Source organism: Syngnathus leptorhynchus, chromosome 11 (assembly GCF_054491065.1).
Source record: "Syngnathus leptorhynchus isolate UIUO chromosome 11, UIUO_Slep, whole genome shotgun sequence".
In the NCBI taxonomy this organism is placed as follows: domain Eukaryota; kingdom Metazoa; phylum Chordata; class Actinopteri; order Syngnathiformes; family Syngnathidae; genus Syngnathus; species Syngnathus leptorhynchus.
In genome coordinates this window covers 3810836-3831213 of record NC_141205.1, presented here as the reverse complement: position 1 = coordinate 3831213, position 20378 = coordinate 3810836, and the positions used below count along the sequence as shown (strand labels likewise).

Here is a 20378-nt window from a genome sequence, read left to right as displayed (position 1 = left end):
AGCGACTCTTTATATCCGCCGTATATCTTAATTCCTTCGGGACGCAGTTAAATCCTTGCCAAAGTAAAGGCACTCTGGGCTCTCCTCTAATCCACATTACAAGCAGTTTTCTGAGGACTCCAGAAGGGATGCCACCGTAACCAATGTGTTCTAATTAGTGATAATCCACCCAGAAAGTCTCTTGTGAGCCGGATTGTTAGCGTTCTCATTAAAGGCCCACATTATTGTCATAAATCAAAACTTTTACAGACTACAGCAGCACCAACAGGTGCACTTTCTTCAGGCCCCGTTGGCCCGTAAACGCAAACATTTTCTCTTAGCTTTCTCATCAATCCACATATGCCCCCACCTGTAAAAGTAAGGAACGGTTTTAGGGCCCACTTACAATAAGATGTTAATAAGCCACACTAGCGACGTCTGTATAATTGAATTTATATTTGTGATGAGGTGTCAATCTGCGAGCATACCGTTACAGACGTTGGGCAGTTCTGTTCTCTTGACTCAAGTCGTTGTAAACAACTCATGATTGGGCCTTAGTTCAACCTACGTTTAAATAAAAATTTTAGTCTACCGATATAAAGACCATCGTGCTTTTTTTTCCCCCACTTGTAGTAAATGGAGCTGGATTGGCCATGGCCACATGTGACATCATTGACCTGCATGGAGGAAAGCCAGCCAACTTCCTGGATCTTGGAGGAGGAGTCAAAGAGAGGCAGGTGTATGAGGCCTTCAAGCTTCTTACAGCTGACCCCAAGGTAAGATCAAAACATCATTTAAAAAAAAGGTGCTCTAAAGACACTATACATTTCTCCAAGTAGCACGTCTTTTTTTCTTTTCGACACGCATTTTACCTCTCTATCTCCTTCCCCCTCGCTCCTGTGTCGCTCGCTTTGTTGTCTCAAGCTCATTGTGTTGAGAGGAGAGCAAGTGACATGACTGAATAGCAGAGATGACAAAGGCCCCTTTCTGTTTCAAAACACTGCCATCGGAGCATTTATTGCCTTAATTGCCGTTATTATATGCTGAAAGAAAATAGAGGCGGAAAAGCTGAGAAAATTGTCCTGTTGGGAAAACATGTTCAGAAGTATTGTGAGTGGAAAATACTGTTTGTTTGATTCTGCCAAGTAATGCTGAAACAGGTTTCTCTATCTTGGGTCAGCAACAGACGAGTCAGGTTTTTATATTTAGACTTCGAGCGTGCTTACAGCACACGGATTTGATTTCCAGACTTGCTTCGCGGCCACATATAGGAATGTTTGTGCACCAAATACCTGAATGTGCTCTTGATGTCACCTGTAGGCAAGATGCTTTTTGAAGACAGAAAATACCAAATAAGCCTTTTATTGCCTTGTGCCGCTGCAGTCAAGAAAGTGACGGATGGATGTTTTGTCCAACTCGAGATCCATTTTGTTTTCAGGGCTGAAGGCTGTTTTCTGAAATGTTATAGGGTTGAGTAAATAATGACATTTGTGAAGGATGGCAAACATCATCAGATACTGAGATGCCGTTTATATGAAGTGTAGTGCTTACGAATTCCAACTCAGATGTCGAAATATGTATTAAATGCGCAAGGCAAGATGGATCCTCTCTGTTTAATTTTTACTCCAGGGAAAAATATGTTTGAAAAAAAATCACAAATGGGGCAGCCATTTTTAGGTCTTTTACAAGATTCTGACTTTATCTACTGATAAGAGCTCGCTTCACCCGATGAGTCATGATACCATTAGGAAGGAAAGCTTGCAATGGAAAGCACATACTCCAATCACACGTGGGGGAGTGTGCATGTTTATATTATCCGTCAGAGCCCACACATATTCCAAGTCTTGGAACACTTTCATCACAAGCTGGCTTTTTTCAAAGGCAAAATCATCACTACGCCCGAAGTGGACGGCCTGTGGGAGGTGCCTGGTCCCCCGTGTTGTAAACATAAGCAATGCAAGCCAACAAGAATGCAAGAAAGCAACCTGCCACCAATAATTGAGTTCATTCCCAGTGCACACGATATTAGACAAGATCCAAATATGGGCCTGGCCTTGAAGGGGCCACATATTTAGTCCGGCCAACAATCTGCCATTGTGACAGTTAAGTGTGTGGCTTTGTGCGTTTGTAGGAGAGCGAGCTGTCTTTGTCATTCATTTCTTTTCTTGCTTCTAAGCAACACTATATTGTGACAAAGCTATTGCCTTGGTTAGCCATTACGGGGGAGAAGTTGTGCTTCATCCAATGTTTTTCCAGCAGATTTGCTTACAGTGCATTAAAATGCTACTCCTGTGACAGCTCGCGGTTTTGTTTGTTGTAGGAAACATTTAGATGTGGTACATTTGGATTCACAACAGAAAAGTGGATGTTGCAAGTTCACGCGAGGTAGCACTGATCTTGTGACCTTTCAAGTTGAAAGTTGGAACGTTCACACCTTTTTTCATATATATATATATATATATATATATATATATATATATATATATATATATATGAAATAAACCCAATTCCTTTTACTTTAACCGACTTCATTTTCTGGACTAGTGGAAAAAGGACTAATAAGGTTGCCACACATTCGAGCCCACATTTGTCTTTTGAAGGTTAATTTGAAGAAGTGAGCGGATTGTCTAGAAATGCGCAAGGGAACTCGAGTCTTGTCAGATTGATTTGCCCCTCGGAGAACCTTTGTCTCGTCTTGTCTCCTTCGCCATCGCTTAAGGGTTAGTACAGTGCCTCACGTGTTTCCGAACAGTTAGATCACTTTCTATTTATCATCATTAGACAGCAGTATTACTTCGCCATACTCTTCAGTATGTATAAAGACGACGGACTGCTAATACATTGCCACCATCCTGTCACCTTGTCCAATTTGTCCCTGCGGATTCTCACAGCATCAAACAATTCCCAACGGCACTGATTGAGCGTTCCCCTGTCCGGCATTCCTTATCTGCGGAAAATCAATACGGGATCTGGGATAGGAGCGACGGCTAATTGAGCTTTGCACTCTTTCTTCGCTTATTGCTGCCAGGAGTGTTTTGTCATTGCGGCACCTGCTTCACACTGTTTGGACAAAAAGCAGTCAGCCACGCCGTCATCACATTGGATCCACAGGGTGTGGGAGAGGAAGATGATTGTGACTGAGTATGTAGTCCAAAATGAGTCTGACTATCATTGCAAATTGATTCATTTCCCAGAATGGAAATAATTACCGGGTGGCACGGTGGGGCACTGGTTAGCACGTCCGCCTAACAGTTCAGACGTTGCGGGTTCAATTCAACCTCTGGTGCCCCCCCCCGTGTGGAGTTTGCATGTTCTGCCCGTGCCTGCGTGGGTTTTCCCCGAGAACTCTGGTTTCCTCCCACATCCCAAAGTCACGCTTGGTAGGGTGATTGAGCACTCCAAATTGCCCATAGGTGTGAGTGCGTGTGTGGATGGTTGTTCGTCTCTGTGTTCAGAAAATGGATGGATGAAAAAAATACTCAGCACAGTTTCACTTTCCTGATGGTGGTTTTTGATTGCAAATATTCTCAGTTTGACGTTCAGACTTAGATTGTCAGTTACTGCAATGAAGCAAGTTCTTGCATCTATTTGCATCCATTTTACATCCCACCGCTAACTAAAAGGATGCCAAGTGAGCAAATTAAAATTCACTGCAGTCGATGTCTTTGCAATATGGCACTTACTTCCAGATATTGCATGTTATTTGACAGCAGCCATGATTCTCTTTGCTGTTCTGTTTTACATTTGCTAATGGGTGATACTACAGACGTTTTCTTGTCTAGTGCTGGCTGTTAGATCCCCCCCTGATCTGTTCACATACACTGAGATAATGTGAAGCCACTCAAACATCAGGTTGATGAGCTCATTCACGTTCTCGCAGTCATCCACTAACACTGTAAACCTTGTTTGTTTTTGTGAGCTGTGACTGCTGAGTATATTTTGAAGCCAGTTATTGAGGTTAGGCCTCCGTTAATTGCCATGAGAGCAAGTGAGTGCCGCTGCAAATTAATTAGCAGAGGGAAATATGAGCACCCTGAAAACTAACATCTCAAATTCTTAAATATATATGAATATTTTTTTTTGTTTGAGGTGGTCAAAGTGCGACTTAATGAGTCATAGAAGAGCGTCTGAAAGAGTAACATTCCCACAAAAATAATGTTGTCATTCCCACAAAAATAATGTTATCATCAATCCATCTCAGGAGAAAGGCAAACACTTGAATTTGGTGGAAAGAAAAACATCTTAATTATAAAATTGTCAATAACAGTCGTCTTTGTTATCTTCATCTTGTAACCAAACAGAATTGTCCGAGTATACTTAATACAGATGATAGCTTGTTTGCGCAATTTGTGTACTTGAAACGAGTCCCCATGTCCCGCTGACCTCTGCTTCTGTCCATGTTGTGTGTTACTTTGTAAGACATGCCAGGCATAGTGCAGCAAGAGATTATTGTCAGCGTAATTAAATTTTCTACGAGTGATTCAATACTAGCCTCTTTTGTGATTCTCCTATGTCTATATTACCCAGCATAATGGGGAGATGATGAGTCTCACTTGCAACGTCGCCTGCCTGATATCTGCAAAGAAATATGTATCTGCCTTGTTGTTTTTATTTTCAGGGACTGGATTGAAGTTAATTTGAACAGCACAGACGCAATATAGCTCAATGTAGATTTTGAATCCCGTATTGCATTCTATGTAGAGCATCATGTTGCTAAACAGTTCCTTCATCCATACATGATTTTCTTTGTCTGCATTCTGGCAGCCAGAAAAAAGAATCAGTATCAGCCGAGGCGATCCTCGTTCGCTGTCTGGATTGACGTGACAATCTGATGGGAACGCAATCTGCCATGTTCCCTAAACAGGAGAGACAATGCGACAACGCCTCAGCGAGGTTGTTATCGCAGCCAGTATCTGCTACTGGCGGATCAGGCTGCAGATAGTCGTGAAATTTGTGCTGGATAAACTGAACATTGGAACAGATGAAAAATATTAGGCTCTGTAGGCCTTTTCTAGCCTAATATCCTTTTTTTTTTTTTTTTTTTTAATAAAATTGCAGGTTTAAATTACTGGACTGCTGCAGAGTTTGAGAGTCTGGCAAGTTGTTTCTGTACTAGAGTGCTGTGTGTGGGTGGCACGCTTGGTGTGTCAATGTGGAAATGAAAATACATATTGAGCAGTGGTATGGTTTCACTTAATGGAGAAAAAAAATGGAAACTAGACTTCAATCATGACAATTTGGAAAAAAAACATCTGAGGTCATTTTTAATGCAATTAAAACAGAATATATTTTATTTAAGAGCTTATTTTATTATCCATAGTCTCAGTGTGATCATCGTGTGAGCAAAACAGCACTTTCCTCCTCTGCTTGGCTTTTCTTTTCTCCCACACTCGCAGTTTTTTCATTTGCTTGTCTTATTATTCTTTTGACTGCATCAGCTGAAGCACTGGAAATGTCAAATGCTGTCAAGAATAGCAAATATAAAAGGGGACCAAATATGGCTTAAATGGCACAATTCGGACATATGTCACAGTTAAAAAATAAAAACGAAACACCTGGAATTGGTTATCGTTAGCCTGTCGTCATGCTTCTGAGAAATGTAGATGGGGAATCGGATGCATATCGAATATTTGCCAATGCGACTGCAGCCAGAGCGAATGCACCAATTGCTGATCAATACACGGTGTACTCAGTCGACACTAATAAACACTTTTGAAAAACTCTAAATATAAACTACAGCAAAGTCATAGATGATTAAATATTATCGAAATATGTTTTAATAGAGTTGTATCGAACATTAAACACGGAAAATAACTGCTAAAGGCGCAAGTGAAATACCGAGCTTACACTTATGACCAGGCAAGTTAAACAATATTAAGTATTTTATGTCATTTATCATTGTTTAATTTTTTCCTTGTCGTGTCATTTGCACATGTAAACAAACATCCCCAAAAGATCAGATATGGGAATTAAATTTGAACGAGGTACTTGCAGTTTAAATCCTGCCTAAGTGAGAGCCGACTAGAAAGATAAACGCAGAGATTCAAGATAGCTGTTCTGTCCGGGAGACAGGGAAAACTGAAAGAAAAGCAAGTGCAGGCGAGTGGAAGAGTCAGATGCTGGCTCTCGCAGTGATTACATTGTCCATCAGGGCACAGGATGGCCCGCATCAGCCCACAGGATTGATGCTTGACAGAATAATTAGAAAACTGTCTGAGTCTGTAATCACTGGAGCTCATCTTGCAGGAGAAGACTTCCATTCGCTGTCACTGACACACAAACGGCAAGTCCGAGCCATCTGTTGTTGACCCGTATGTGGGGCACTGACTCGATAGAGTGCTAAGATGGGAGCCTCTCTGTTTATTCTTAAGGAACTCAAAGAAAGCGTGAGCAGAGATGGGGGGGGGGGACAGCTGAGTGTGGTTCACGGCTCACTGAACCCGCCGCCATGGAGAACACGGAGGAAGTCGGGCTTCATGGCCTGTGAAACGGATTTAATGGAAGTTTTACTACTTTGGTAGGCACAGCGTAAAGATGTGAGCGATGTGCTTTGAATGCGTTCCGGGCATGCGCGCGTTCAACACAAGTCGGGTAATTGGAAAGGCGTTGTAGTATGGAATACTAGTAAGGCCCTGAACTGTCATCGAATAGTTTTGCCGCATTTTTTAATCTGAGTTGCGTGTTGTTGTTGTTTTTTAATGCCACAGAAGAACATCTGAGTGAATATCCATTGGAGTGGAAACGGAACTTTTGCGATGTAGGAAAGCGGCGCACGTGTCACACAATTTTTTCTGGTGTCTTTGGCTAAAGTGACAAAGGGGTTGCGTAATTATTAAAAGAAGCTGAAGAATGGATTCACGCTGTTAATGTGAAGGGACTCACATCCGAGTTATACGCAGTCATCCTTTCGATTCAAGTTTGCCGCCGTATCGTCCTAAGTTAAGCGTGAATGCATAATTCATTGTTTTACAATACTGCGGTTTGCATATTTTTACATTTGGAAGAAGGCTGGGAATATTAAAAAGCATGATACATGAAGCCTGCAGTAATTACCTCTTCTCACTTGTGGGTTCCGAACATGCAATTGTCAGGAATGGAATGATTCCAAATGAAAATATTGCGCTCAAGTGGCTAATGTTGGAGTTGGTGTGTGAAGTCCATAATAGATGCCAAGAGGAATCAAAATGTTTTATTAGGATAGATCATCACTGTTCAGTTTTATTTTATTTTTATTAGTGATGATCTGTGTTGTGTTCATGCCGATCATACGTTTTGGAATATTGCCAAAATTTTACAAAAATTATATTTTACAGTCCGAGAAGCCAAAGTTGACTTCTTGATTTGTTTTAAGCTAAGTTGAATTTATTTTTAGTTACAGCTTCCCTTCTTCTCTGCACATCCTATGTATGTGTGACTGACAACACAATGTGGCTTTAACACTCAGCTATTACCTCCAGTTTCAAAAGCTAGCACCTGACAGTTTTTTTTTTTTTCCTGTCACTCATTTTAAGGTGAAAATTGGAGCACGATTAAATGAGTGCAATACCTATGAGCGGTCCAGAAACAAAGCCAGGTTCTGCTTGTTGTAAAATATCATTTGTTGAATTTGACGAGATGTGAAAATATATTTTAATTTCAAATATTTAAGAAGTAGTTGTCCATTAATCGCAGTTAGTAATACTTGAGTGGCTAGCCTGCAAGTCAACACGCAAATGCCGTGGGAGTGTCAAAGACAAAAGTCGGGGCAATCATTTGCCTTGCAAAGTGCACCCATCTGCCCTTTCAGTGGCTCATTGGCTCCTGAGATCATGCTACAAGCTCAACTGAAATTATTTGCTTAATTGACCTTCTGTGCGCATACATTACAATAAATTAATTTGGGTCAGGCGTGCAACATTCGGAACAAAGCAGAGAATGTTGGCTTTTTAATATTCAGCTTTCGTTTTAGAGTCACCTGACCTAAGTGTGTCTGCCATTTTGCTATCGCGATGCATTGTTTTGGTTTCGTACACAGGCGAGCGACAAAACCTCACTATTTGCTCTCTAAAGCAATTTTCACATCTACCATACCTGCCACCTCCCAGTTCTTCAAATCTCCATAAGCGACCTTGCCATTCCACGGAAGGTGTCCATATTGTGTGTGTCTACACCAGGGTCGTGCGTCCCCCCGCATGTCTCACGGCTGGCTGATGGACAACCATTAACCCGCCGTGAAAGGGTTGACGAATATTTATGTCTGCCTGTCAGCGGTGACACGACACCCTCTGGAGATGAATAAAATGTCTCACCTAGCCCAACTTCAATTGTCTGCCCGGTGTGCGTGGGGCCATCTTCATAGCCTGAGGTGAGCAGCAGCGCAACATCTCTCACTGACATGACAGACCTCCCCCGCTGGCCACAGGAGTCCCGCTCTCCTCAGTCAGGCTTGCCGCCTCTCAATTACTCGACGTCTCTAAGCAACAATAGCGCTTGCAAAATACTCTGACAATTATCACTACTATTGCTCAAGTAGCAGTAGCAATAATAAAAAAAAAAAATGGCCGCAATAATGAAGGAGAATAAGATATGATTATTGCTTAAGCTCAGAGGGTCCCCCAAATTGCAAGCCGGGCCTCTCTCAAGGCAATTGGCCGTCACCAGTTGCATTAGCTTTCCTAGCGTCACGTGAAACTTAAGCCGCCGCTGTCTGTCAAGAGGTATCTTTGCTCGTGACATGGCCAATCTTTGACATAATGCTCAGTCTGTCTCCCCAGACCCGAGAGGAGCCCGTCATGCTTCAGCAGGCCGGATAATTATTTCCTTCTTATCCCTCCTTGCCAGGACCGGTCTTCGTCTTCAATAGAAGTCAGGGACTGCACCGCTTCCCATCACCTCTTTCCATCTTCTTTCTTCTCCATCTATTTTTTGCTTTCAGTGTGCCTCAGTCTCTTTTCATGCAGCCTGACTTTGTTTGTTTAGTCTCGCCTTTTTCTGAATCAGTCCTATGAAGAGATTTGCACGGGCTTTTCATCATAGTAACAGTTCATGTCCAGAAGGTGAATGTTCCATAAATATTGTGCCGAAGGAGCATCTTTATTATTCGTTTTAACATGCTTGGCTGATTCAAAGGCACGGAGGTTTACACTTGATTTCATTCAAGAAATCTTATCACTTCAATTTTATTTATATCTGATCATTTGTGCAATTCATTCTTAATTTAGTGAACTTGAGCCAAACCACAATCGTGTTTGGAATATTCCATATCCTGTACATCCATCACATTGAACTTTGTGTTCAACATTTTTGGTAGAAGTTTGATTCCAGACTTAAGCCCCGCCTTCATTTAGAAGTTGTGCATGTTAACCTGTGGCTGGAGGTTATAAAATGGTGATGGAAAACAAATAAACAAGGCCTGTCGGAGCACGTGGTGACTTCGCAGGCTGCGTGCTGAAGATAAGACGCAACAATGGCCTCCTAATAGGCCGCAGAGGGACACGCGGGCATCTCTAGCCCGCTCATTTTCCAACCCGATCTGCTTTCTGGTAACAAAGAAAACACGACGCTCTCGCTTTTCGTCCTTTCCTGCGGAGAGATTAAGACTGCTTAACAGGGTTATGGGCATGAAAATGTGTATCTGACTGATAATTCCGCAACGCTTGCACAAGTCTTGAAAGGAGCCCAGCAGAATGAGAAGGAACACAATGCTGACGTTTCCTCCTCGGGTTGCGTCTTGAGGGAAGAAGTTCACACTTTTCCCCTCTCTATTAGTCTGTGGATATAATACAATGACTTTCACAAAAAGGTTTTTTTTTTTGTTTTTACAAAGGTCGAATTCTATGATCTCGATTCGGTATTATGTGTTTCTGGTGCGCTTATTTGTTTAACTTGTAGTATCCTCTTTTTTCCTGTTTGACTTCAATATGCCTTGACAGGTTTCGGGATGCCAACAGCGATGAGCCTATCGAGTATAATTTGAATAATTTCTCATGGCACCCAGGTAGCGAGCGGCGTTGTGTGCTGTATAACACAGCCTGAAAAAATGCCCTAAAAAAGAGCGAGGTGGGGTTTTACATGTGATTTTTCACATGTGCTGATCTTTGATGAGGAAAAAAAGAATCTCGCTCCCAAATATGCTCACCGAATCTGATGTTTGAAACAGATTGGCACTTGTTTTTTTATATATCTTGGGGTGAGAACTTTGAGAACACAACCAGAGCAGGGCACAACTTGTGATTTGAGTGGCTGTCACATCAGGAAGATTGGCTTTGAATTAGGGCTGCACGATATTGGAAAAAAACATGCGGGTATGGTTGTTGAATATATCCATGTCGATTATTATTCTGATATTTAACATGTGCCTCAAGAAAGAACATTATTTATGAAAAAAATACATTTTCTTCCCATGCGGCAAGCTCAGTGTATTCTTAGCGAATTAATTGTAATTACTTCAGATAATAATCATTTTCAAGAGAATATTTGCCAAATATTTTTCATCATATTTTTACATTTCAACATTCAACACCACAAACCTAAACCAAAAAACCGAGTCACACTTCACACATTCAAAGTCACTTCCGATGACATTCACGTGCTCATTCCTTCGTTTGGAAATGTCTTACTATTTTACTTGAAAAGTTTCATTTACTTGCCCCGTCAGACAAGCAAAATTATCTCCCCCGTACTGGGCCACTTTATAGGGGTACCACAAGTAAAAAGAAAACACCAACTTTGCAAAAAGTCCTGTGCGCATACACATTGTTATAAACAGCACTTCCCTCTGTGCCAAGCAACATAAATCTTTTCTTATGTATCATTTATATACATGGATGTCAATAGGAGATGCATGAATGGAAGACATATTGTTCTTCCCAAACGAGACAGGCTTGAAAAATGGCTTGCAAACACCAAGAGAGCAGAGCCCTGCCGAAGGTGGGAATAAAAAAAGCTTCTGAATCTATGCTGCCCCCTAGTGGAATCCGCTTTAGTGTATTGTGTTAGAACAATACGGTTGTTATATCTTTATTTTAATATATTTTTACTGCTGATTGTGCACCACATACAAACTATTATATTTAGTCATTCGCTGTGTAAAATTAAATGGCAACTATAGTGATATTGGCACTTAAGTATTCAGCCTGTAGCCTGTGGACGGCAGTCTTGGAAATCTCTGTGGGCCACGCCGCATCTGGCCTACATTCTCAAACAAGCCTTCCTTCGTACGCCTGAGCCAAGCGAATTTGTCCAACCACAAAACTGCTGGCTGGTCTTTTGAGGAAAACATCACTTTTTATATTTTTTTTCCCCTGACCTTCCTCATATTGGCTTTGCGTCAGAGCAACATTATTCCATCTGAACTGAACACCCTCCCTCCCTTCATCGTGTCCTGTCCTGAAATGCTCCATTGCATTTGAGGCTTACTTTCAAACCTGATCTTATCACCATTGGGGAAAAAAACATCATCTGAGGTGTCCGACTTGAATACGAAAGGTAGTTAAGTCGTTATTTGTCCATTTTCTCTCCATGCTGTTTCCTCTCTGTGCTGTTTACAAGGAGATCATTTGGACGGCATGTTAAGGACAGTGCCTCGAGTGTCACTCTCTTAGTTATCCAAGTCCTTCATCTCGCCTTCCAGTAAACATCATTACCACATGCTGAAAGAAGACACACGCACACACGTGTGAGAGACACTTACAAGCTGTTCGTTCAAATCTGCACTTGCAGATTAGCAGTGATTATAAACAAGCGGAGAGGATTAATCCTGTGTGTTCTCCATCTACTTTTCCAGTCAGCGAGCCGGGCTAATTATCAAGTCGGAAATTGTTTGTGTGATCGGACATTTAGAAACACAAACATGTGCGCTGGGCTTCTTTTGTTTGTTCAATACTTCATCCGCTTCTTTCTTTTTTTATTATGATAAGAAAATCAACTCAGTTTGTTAGTTTGTCATTCTCTGAATACTCTGCATCTTTTATATCTCAGGTTGAGGCCATCCTGGTCAACATCTTTGGTGGGATCGTCAACTGCGCAATTATTGCCAACGGTATCACCAAGGCCTGTCGAGAGCTGGAACTCAAGGTGCCTCTGGTGGTCAGGCTTGAAGGTAGGCAAACTTCTAAGCACCGGGCCCATCAGCAGCCACGGTGCTATGGCCAGCAAAGATTCTACTCCACTCCATATCTGCTGCGGTAAATTTTTAGACTTTTAAAAAAAAAGAAATCTGACCCGCTGTCGGGAACATAGTGTAAAATGCCGCCTAATGCACCTTTCTATCAGTGTTCTGAAACGAATAACGCCGCACGAGAACTAACCCGTATTTCTCACCTTGATTTTACTTTTGAAAGCACTCTTATGAGATTATTCATCTTCATTGCAGCCCGGTGTCCCTACACGAGCAGCAGTGCATTTCTCAAACGTGTCACATTGTGCCGTAGCCGTCATTAAGCTTGGCTAGAATAAGAGTCCAGAACAGCAGTGATAAGATCACCTTTCAACTTGTGAGTGCTCGATAACCCAGACGGCGAGATTGTGACACCAATCGGCTCTCTCGGTAGCAAACCGAGAGATCGGGACGTGAAAACCATTTCTCGATGGCGGCTGTGAATTAATTACCGCAGTGCAGTTTTCACATGGCTGCTCCGTGTAATAAAATAAACACAACAGCTGTTTTTTTTGGGGGGGGGAGGGGGCTTTCTTCACGTTTTAAACACACTACTATGACTCAAAACACAATTACAAGGGTGTTAAGCTCTCCAGTGGCAAATGCAGTAAGTTGAGCCTGCAGCAAACAACTCCCAAGCCCTATTATCTAAGATGACTCACCAAGTCCAGAAGGTCGCTGCCTGTGGTGGTCCTATCCACGCTTGTTTGGCTTGGGCCCTTATTCACACTATAGTCATTACATCTCCGTTTTCAGCCTTGTGGAGAAGATTGGTTGGGAATCAATCAATCAATCAGCTCAGCTTGCTAGGCTGGCTTGCTGCGGGGCGGTGGGCACAGGCCAGCACTCTTCAACGGGATCAGAATGGATTAACTGGCACACTTTTAATTGGGAAAGCTCTTTTAGAAAATGGCTTGGCTTGGTCGCGTTGGCCCAAGAGTTGAGAAGGAAAAGAAGGGCTGAGTCGAGACGCAGGAGGTGTTTATGTAGGACGCCGGCGTCTCGCTGAAACTTCTTTGATCATTTATAAGTCTGAGAATTTACATATGCACACACACGTGCTCCAGTCAATTTGACTTCGCCGCCCACTTGGGCCAGCCGTACTTTGAAGGAAAAAAAAAGAAACTTAAAATAGCCCTTAGGGCTCAGCAACAAAGGTAAAAGCTTAACTGTGGTCCCAGCCTATTAATTTCCTCCTTTGTCCCTTAACTGCCTGTCAAACAACAAAAAAGCGTTCTCCTTCAAAAGTGATTTGCCGTCATTTGTCTTTTTTGAAGTTTTTTTTTTATTTATTTTTTTATCATTATATATTTGAAGTTAGAGGTCTTTTTTATGAGATAAATTGATTCCATCACGTCGGCTAGTAGCGTTGTTTGGTTCAGTACGTGCACCTCAATCTACTCACATTGGTTTACTCATTTAGAAAAATGAATCTCCAAAATAAACATGAATCCAAGATATTGCCATTCTGCATAACATTTTTAGTTCTCAACTTCCTCGCTTGACAGTGTTAATGTCCTCAACAAAAGTCCAAACAATATTGGCCATGTAGGATCTGGTTAATGACTGGCAGCACATCAAAAGGAAAACGAGGTATCACGGGTATCAAGAGTGCATTCTGATGAGCACATTTGATGTTTCACTCGTGGGGATGCTAATAGGAGGAGCACATTTCAAATATTTTCGGATGCAAAGAGAAAACTTCTGCTGCTTGCCACTGATAATTAGGAGGATTAACAGTCTCAACAAGTATGACGACATCGGGTGATGAAAGTAAAGCTCACGAATAGTACAGCGATATGCTATCGGACAGATTCTAGTTTTTAATTTCCTATGGGAAAATTCATTTTGAATTATCAGCATCCGAAGGTCAACAAGCATCACAGAACAGACCGTACAACCTTGATGGGTTCACCTTAAATTGAGTTTTTGAAATGCTTTTGCTTATAGTGACACAAAAATGAAATATCAGTCATCATAGTTGTGACTGTCCTCGATTAGTTTAATCATGTATTTTTTAGATTTAAATATTTGTATATTATCCAAAGCCATTCGTCCTTCTGTCATGACATATCAATACTTTTCAAATAAGGTTACTGTTTGTTCGCAAGCCTTTTCAGTTCACTGAAATTGAATCTTGAATGGGGACAAAAGCTTTTCATATTCACGGCAATGCACGCCGTTCAGCTGTGCGTTTAACTATTAGAGGCAAAAACATTGTTTGAATGAAAACAGATAATAAATTAGCTTCATTTACAGGAAGCGATGAAAGAGGAACATTTGTTTGTTTGCCAAAGCTTGGAACCAAACCCTCAAGATGTGATTTTCTTTTCATCACTTGAGGGCCTTTTTTGTAATTTCACCTTCTTAAAGCAGAATGTGCCACACAATTAAGAGCCTCCATCTTTGGCACAGCCCCAAACCTTCTTATCCCGTTGAAATACGACGCCTCTAATTGACTCACGCATTCAAGTGACATTCTCACAATTAAAATGCTAAATACAGCGCAGACGTGCCAGAAATCAGTTGTGAAGTTACAAGAGGGTGTGGTGGAACTTGTCTGGCTGCATTTCAAGACCTTTAAGTTGAGCGGCCTTGTAAACATTCGGTAGCTTGGAAAGTGCTAAAAAGTGAGGCAACCGAATATGTTGGTTCAGGAACAACTTGAAATTCCAATTTGGACTAGTCATGCAAGAATATGCAGACAATGAGAAAAGAGAGCTCATCCATTTGTTTCTGTCCTATGATCGTGCAACCCCGCCGCAAAAGCAGAGTCGGTCTCCAGCAGCACCTAGTGGCCCGCAGGTGAACACGCAAACCATCTATGAAGTCACGCTCTCAGAAACACTCCACACACGCTCAGCCAGTTCAAGTCCGCTGCTGTCAGCCGTCCGAACTCAAACGCACGTTCACAAAACGCCAAATAATCGTGTCTTCTGTTCGCACACAGATGCGGCAGTCACCAAACAGTGTCATACACAGTCCACACTTCATCAATATTCATGGGATGCGGGAAGAGCAACGCCGTGTTGATTTACTTTATCTCACCACTGTAGGCACTCGCAGTAGACATTTGTCTATAATAAATGCAGTACGTCATGAATAATGGATTTGCCTTGGCCATATATGAGGCACTTGTTTGTCTGAAGTTGTAGTGGCAAATTGGTTTTAATGACAGATAATCTTCCTTGTGGTGATATTAAGGCAATCCCATTAAATCAACCTTTTGAATTCTAACTCACATCTGCCGCTTTCCTAGGTGGATGCAAAAATATTCATTGTCACATCATCTTCCTGTTTTGTTTCCTCAAGGAAGGGCTCTTCCTGCTTTTATACTAATTAATTACACTGTAGAATTGATTGTTTGCAGTTGCACAGTGTTTGGAATGGCTCATTATCCGCCTGGACAAAAGAGATGAAATATTAGGCGTTAAGTGGCGCGGCTAATGCAATTCCTGACAAAAGCTCTATTGATCAGGCTGCCGGGGCCCTGCAAGCGCTCGCAAACAAACACACACGACTTTGGTTACATCATGAGAAACCTGCACGTGTGAAAGCGGACGTAGTGGATTTTATGTTAATGTCTTGCGTCAGTATGCAAAAAGGCTTTTTTGGGGGGGGGGGGGGGGGTCATTGTGCTACACGAAGGTCTCGGCGTGAGAGCATCAGAGCTGGTTTTGCTTTGTGCTGTTCGGCCCCCCTCATCTCATTTGGCGATGCTCCACGGGCTTCCTGGCTGCCACGCCATGTCCTTCCGTCCACAGCGGCACCCCTCGGCTCCCGTGTTGTGACAGCCTTGTCAGCTTTGTGTTTCCTTTCATAGAGTGCTGAGCAGCGCTCAGAGGCAGCCGGTCGAGACTTGCTGGCTCATGTGTGCATGCGTGTGGCATCTATTTGTGTGTGTGTGCGTGCGCCGGCGTACCAGGGTCCGGGCCCACCATGTCAGCCAGCATCTGCTCCCCTCTGTTCATCTCGCACATGCAGACAAACAACTGCAGTGTTTGCAGACAAAGAAACTCCACTTGACCCATCTGTCATTTGCGCCGAGTCCTCCGTTGTGTTTATCGACTGTCTCTGGAAGCCATTTTTCCTGAACAAAAAAAAAAATGTTGTCGATGCCAGTACTGAGTATTCTGAAGGCCTTGGGTAATTTTCATTTCCATGGCAATTGATTTATTTTCCTCGCTGTGCTTTTTAGGAACCAACGTGACCGAAGCCAAGAGGATCCTGAGCGAGAGCGGCCTGCCCATCACGGCCGCGGACAATCTAGACGACGCTGCCAAGAAAGCAGTGGCCGCCATCAAGAAGTAGAAGAGTGCCATTTATCTTCCGCAGCAACCTCCAGGTGGCCTTATTATCCGCGTTCCGTTCCGGTCGCAGAGCTGACCTCAGGCCAGAAGCTCTATAGATTTTATTTTATTTTTTAAGTACAGCTGTCATTAGCACTACAGATCGTCAGCTATTGAGCCAATCGTTTCTTCTCTCTCATGCCAATGTTGCTTGTTAGCACCTTTCTGTTTGCTACTTTAAGCGTCGCTGAATATTTCTCACTTTTCATTGACACATCGGTATCAATAAACAATGAAGATTGCAACCACAGATTAGACCGAGCCCAAACACTTTTACCATTCCGTTTTTTCTGTTGCTGTCCTTTCGTCATGCTTGTCACCCTTTTATGGGCATTTGATTAGATTTGTGCTTTTTATGAAGATGCATTGCCAAGCCTTGAATAATAAGTCACCTTATCTTTGAGAGGGCTCAGAGGCGGCCTATCGCACTGCCATAATTTCATGCCGCTTGACTTTAGCAAAGACAACGCTAACTGCCAACGCTAAATCATTCTTGATTCTTTTTGTCCCCAGTGCATCCATCTAATAATGCCTTATCTCTGTCTCTCACAACAAGTATATAAAACTCGAGTGCTGTGAATTTTTTTTACGTCAGTTAATATTTGAGGATTTGTTCTTCACTTAGTCATTCAAGAATGTTCTAAATCTGCACCATGTGATATGTGAACATACAAACGGCATATATATTTTTGATGACAGTATATGGGTGAGAGAAAAAAAATCGATTCAATGAAATCTGTACTATTGTTATTTGTGGCAGTTTGTCCATTTGGAACACAATTACAAATTCATTGTTTAATCAATTTTTAGTCTGATTGTGTTGTGCGGTTGAAATAAAATCGAAATGGTTCCAGACACAATGCTCAGTTGCTAATTCAAGTTTGCATGAATGTCTTCAACGGAGACACTCTCCTGCTTAATACGCATAAGTGCAAAATAGCTAGACTCGATTTCGCTCGGAGATCCAATAGCAGCTAAAACCTCCTCTGAATGAACATCCAGTCTACATTTTGGTTAGATAATAATAGAAGTTTGAGCTTCTACTTTTACTTTTGAGTGACACTCACAAGCTCCTGGCAACTCCCTCTTGTAATTTTCCAATCCAACTCCCAAGGCAGACTTGAGCAAAGTGAGTGCCCTTGGTGGACTTGATGGAGAGTTGACGGAGACTTCCTCCTGACAGCAGCGCTGACTCCATGATGGATTATCTGTCAGTTCAATCGGAGAGGATACTGCTTTGAGTACTATCTGCATGGAAAACGCCAAATAAGTTGTTTTTGTGCGCACACCAGAGAGGAACCCTTACCGTCACACTGAACTTTTGACTTTCTGCTCTCTGGAATAATTCAAGACCACTCCAGAAAGCTCCACCGCTACTTGCAGCCTCCATTTGTTTTCCCTAAACGTGACACACAGACAATCCACATGTGCGGGAAGGAAAGAGATCATTTCTTTCTCCCGTCTTATTTTCCGTCACCCCTGTAGAAGAGCCATCTGAAAACTCAAAGTCGGAGAGGTGTGTAGGGGCTCATTTGAGCTTCCCTCATGCTTGCCAGCCAAGCCGTAGAAATGGACTGAAGGGTTCAATAATTGCCTTATTTCATGCTCTTGGCTGCGTGTGTCAGAAAGCTCTCGGCTGATGGATTGGACGGAGGAATTTAAGGCTTGTTAAAGCAGCCTTCTCAGGACCTGATATTGTTTAATTCAGTGTCAAGCTGGAGGTCACAATGAAATGTGCACACTGATTTACTGAGCAAAATTAGTGCCGCTCCGTCATATAAATATAGATGAGGGGGGAAGAAGCTTTGGAGGTCAGCCTGAAGACTTCTGTCAAGCCGCCTTTTAAGCGCACTAAATACACTTTGTAGTCGGGGGGAGGGGGGAACTCGATCTCGATGGCCCTCGGAGCAAAGGGTGCTCATCTAATGAAGATATTTATTATGCCGAGGCAGTTTTACTCCTTTAGCGGCTCACTTTGTCTTGGCAATTGTTCATGTTTCATCAACACATTTTGCGGAGACTATTAAAGATGACGTCACGTGGATATAAATTGAAGAAATGAAGAATGGGGGTATGTCGATACCCCGCTGCCACGGGGTGTGCGTTGCACTGGCCTTGGCTCGCAAATGGACAGAAAAATCAATTTCCTTCTTTCCAAAACTTGTCGGCCGATGTCTCTGACTGGAGGACTTGGAATCGATTGAAATGACTTTGCCTGGAGAATTTGAGTGAGGTGCGGACAGGATTAAAGAGCTAATCATGATCATCAGCGCACCTCCACAATCTTCATTTTTGCCGTGACAATCTCTTGTTTTCACCTTGCGTGCCGGCAGCGGCTGCCACGCTCTACTGATAGATTCAGAGTCAATATTCATTTTCTGTCATGAGCGTGTGCTCAGCTAGAAATGATCCTTTACTTCTTCTTGTCTTTCTACTTAGCCCGTCGGAGTCACTTCAGCAAGATATGTTTCGAATCCTGACAAAACTTTGAGTTAAAAATAAAAAGTTAATCTTGTTAGCAGTGGTGCAAGCAAAATTTTGACTCCTAATTTGCTTGAAATGCTTGTTTTGTTTTTGTGTGCAAGGAGAAAGGCCCGTCCTGGATGCTGCAGTTCTTAAAAGCTCGTTTAGTGCGACCTCTAAAACGCAAACAATTAAAAAATGGCCCAGATGACACAATATGCTTTGAAATCACTCGCTAATTACGCTGCCGAGTTACCGCTTGCTGTCACCTAACAATAAAAAAGCAGGGGTGATGAGCTGAGACACTTTATTTATTTTTTATTGTTTTGTTTATTTTCAAATAGATGTGATGGCGTGCGTGAAGTGTTGGATCATCGCAGCCGCCTTTGTGTGTACACGCACACACACACGATAAAGGTGACTTTGACGCTTAACAGCAATAACGGTAACATTCCCTCTACCGTCTCGTATTCAAGTGAAATAAATTAAAGCAGCTTGTGCGTGCAGTCTAAAATATTCTAGCTCCGATTGCAAATGACAAGGCAGCATGATGCCATCGGAAATACCTTTGCGACCGTGTCAATTTTGCTTTAACTGTGCACATTGGAATATTTATATTTTACATTCGTACCTTGATATAAAGTGTTTTGTGTGTGTGTGTGTGTGTGTGTGTGTGCCGTCTGTGTGTGTGTGTGTGTGTGTGTGTGTGTGTGTGTGTGTGTGTGTGTGTGTGTGTGTGTGTGTGTGTGTGTGTGTGTGTGTGTGTGTGTGTGTGTGTGTGTGTGTGTGTGTGTGTGTGTGTGTGTGTGTGTGTGTGTGTGTGTGTGTGTGGAGGGGGGCTCGTATATAATGTTTACAGGGCACGCTCTCCTTCGATGAACACATTACCCACATCCAAAGGATATTTCAAACGCTTCCCCTTTGTAAAATTCTCCATTACGTGGGTCAATAGAGGGCAATGGGAGAAGAATAAATAGGCCCAACGCCTCCTTTGCCTCCACACACACATGCACACACATAAGCTGACACTTGCTGTCAGCCCATTTGATTGCCTGTTAGCAAGTCTCCGCCACCACGACAAGTGCCCTTTTTCGCCAAGAAGCATTTTCCCCTCCATGTCAAATGCTGGGATATTAATGAATGCACAATGACAGTACTTAAGGGACCACGGCGCCTTTCTGCCTGGACAAATTTTCCCGCAGGTCACTTTTGTATGACAGTAAAGAAAAGGAGATACGGAAACAAACAGGTGCGGGGGTCAGAAACTCATCTCCTCTCCGAGATTAAAAACTCATCTTTCAAAGCAGCGCGGCGTTATCGAGGCTGAATCTCAGAGTCCTCGCATGCAAATAGAGGTGGGACGAGGCGGCGCCGGAGACGGGACCACGCTGTGTGGCTCTGCCTCCAATTACCTCTGTGAGGAATACTGAGAGAGAAAAGGGCCAAAGGCT

General features: G+C 42.6%; 1 protein-coding gene across 3 annotated transcripts in view; it reads left to right on the top strand.

The window, feature by feature from the left end:
• Window positions 1-17319, top strand: part of suclg2 (succinate-CoA ligase GDP-forming subunit beta) — a 33218-nt gene extending 15899 nt beyond the window's left edge. For all 3 annotated transcript variants that reach the window (XM_085924929.1, XM_085924928.1, XM_085924930.1), the window contains 3 exons: window positions 613-755; window positions 11938-12058; window positions 16314-17319. In XM_085924929.1, coding sequence (XP_085781055.1) covers window positions 613-755; window positions 11938-12058; window positions 16314-16426 — 377 coding nt within the window. In that variant the 3' untranslated portion in view covers window positions 16427-17319. The remainder of the gene's footprint in view (window positions 1-612; window positions 756-11937; window positions 12059-16313) is intronic.
• Window positions 17320-20378: the final 3059 nt, after the last annotated feature.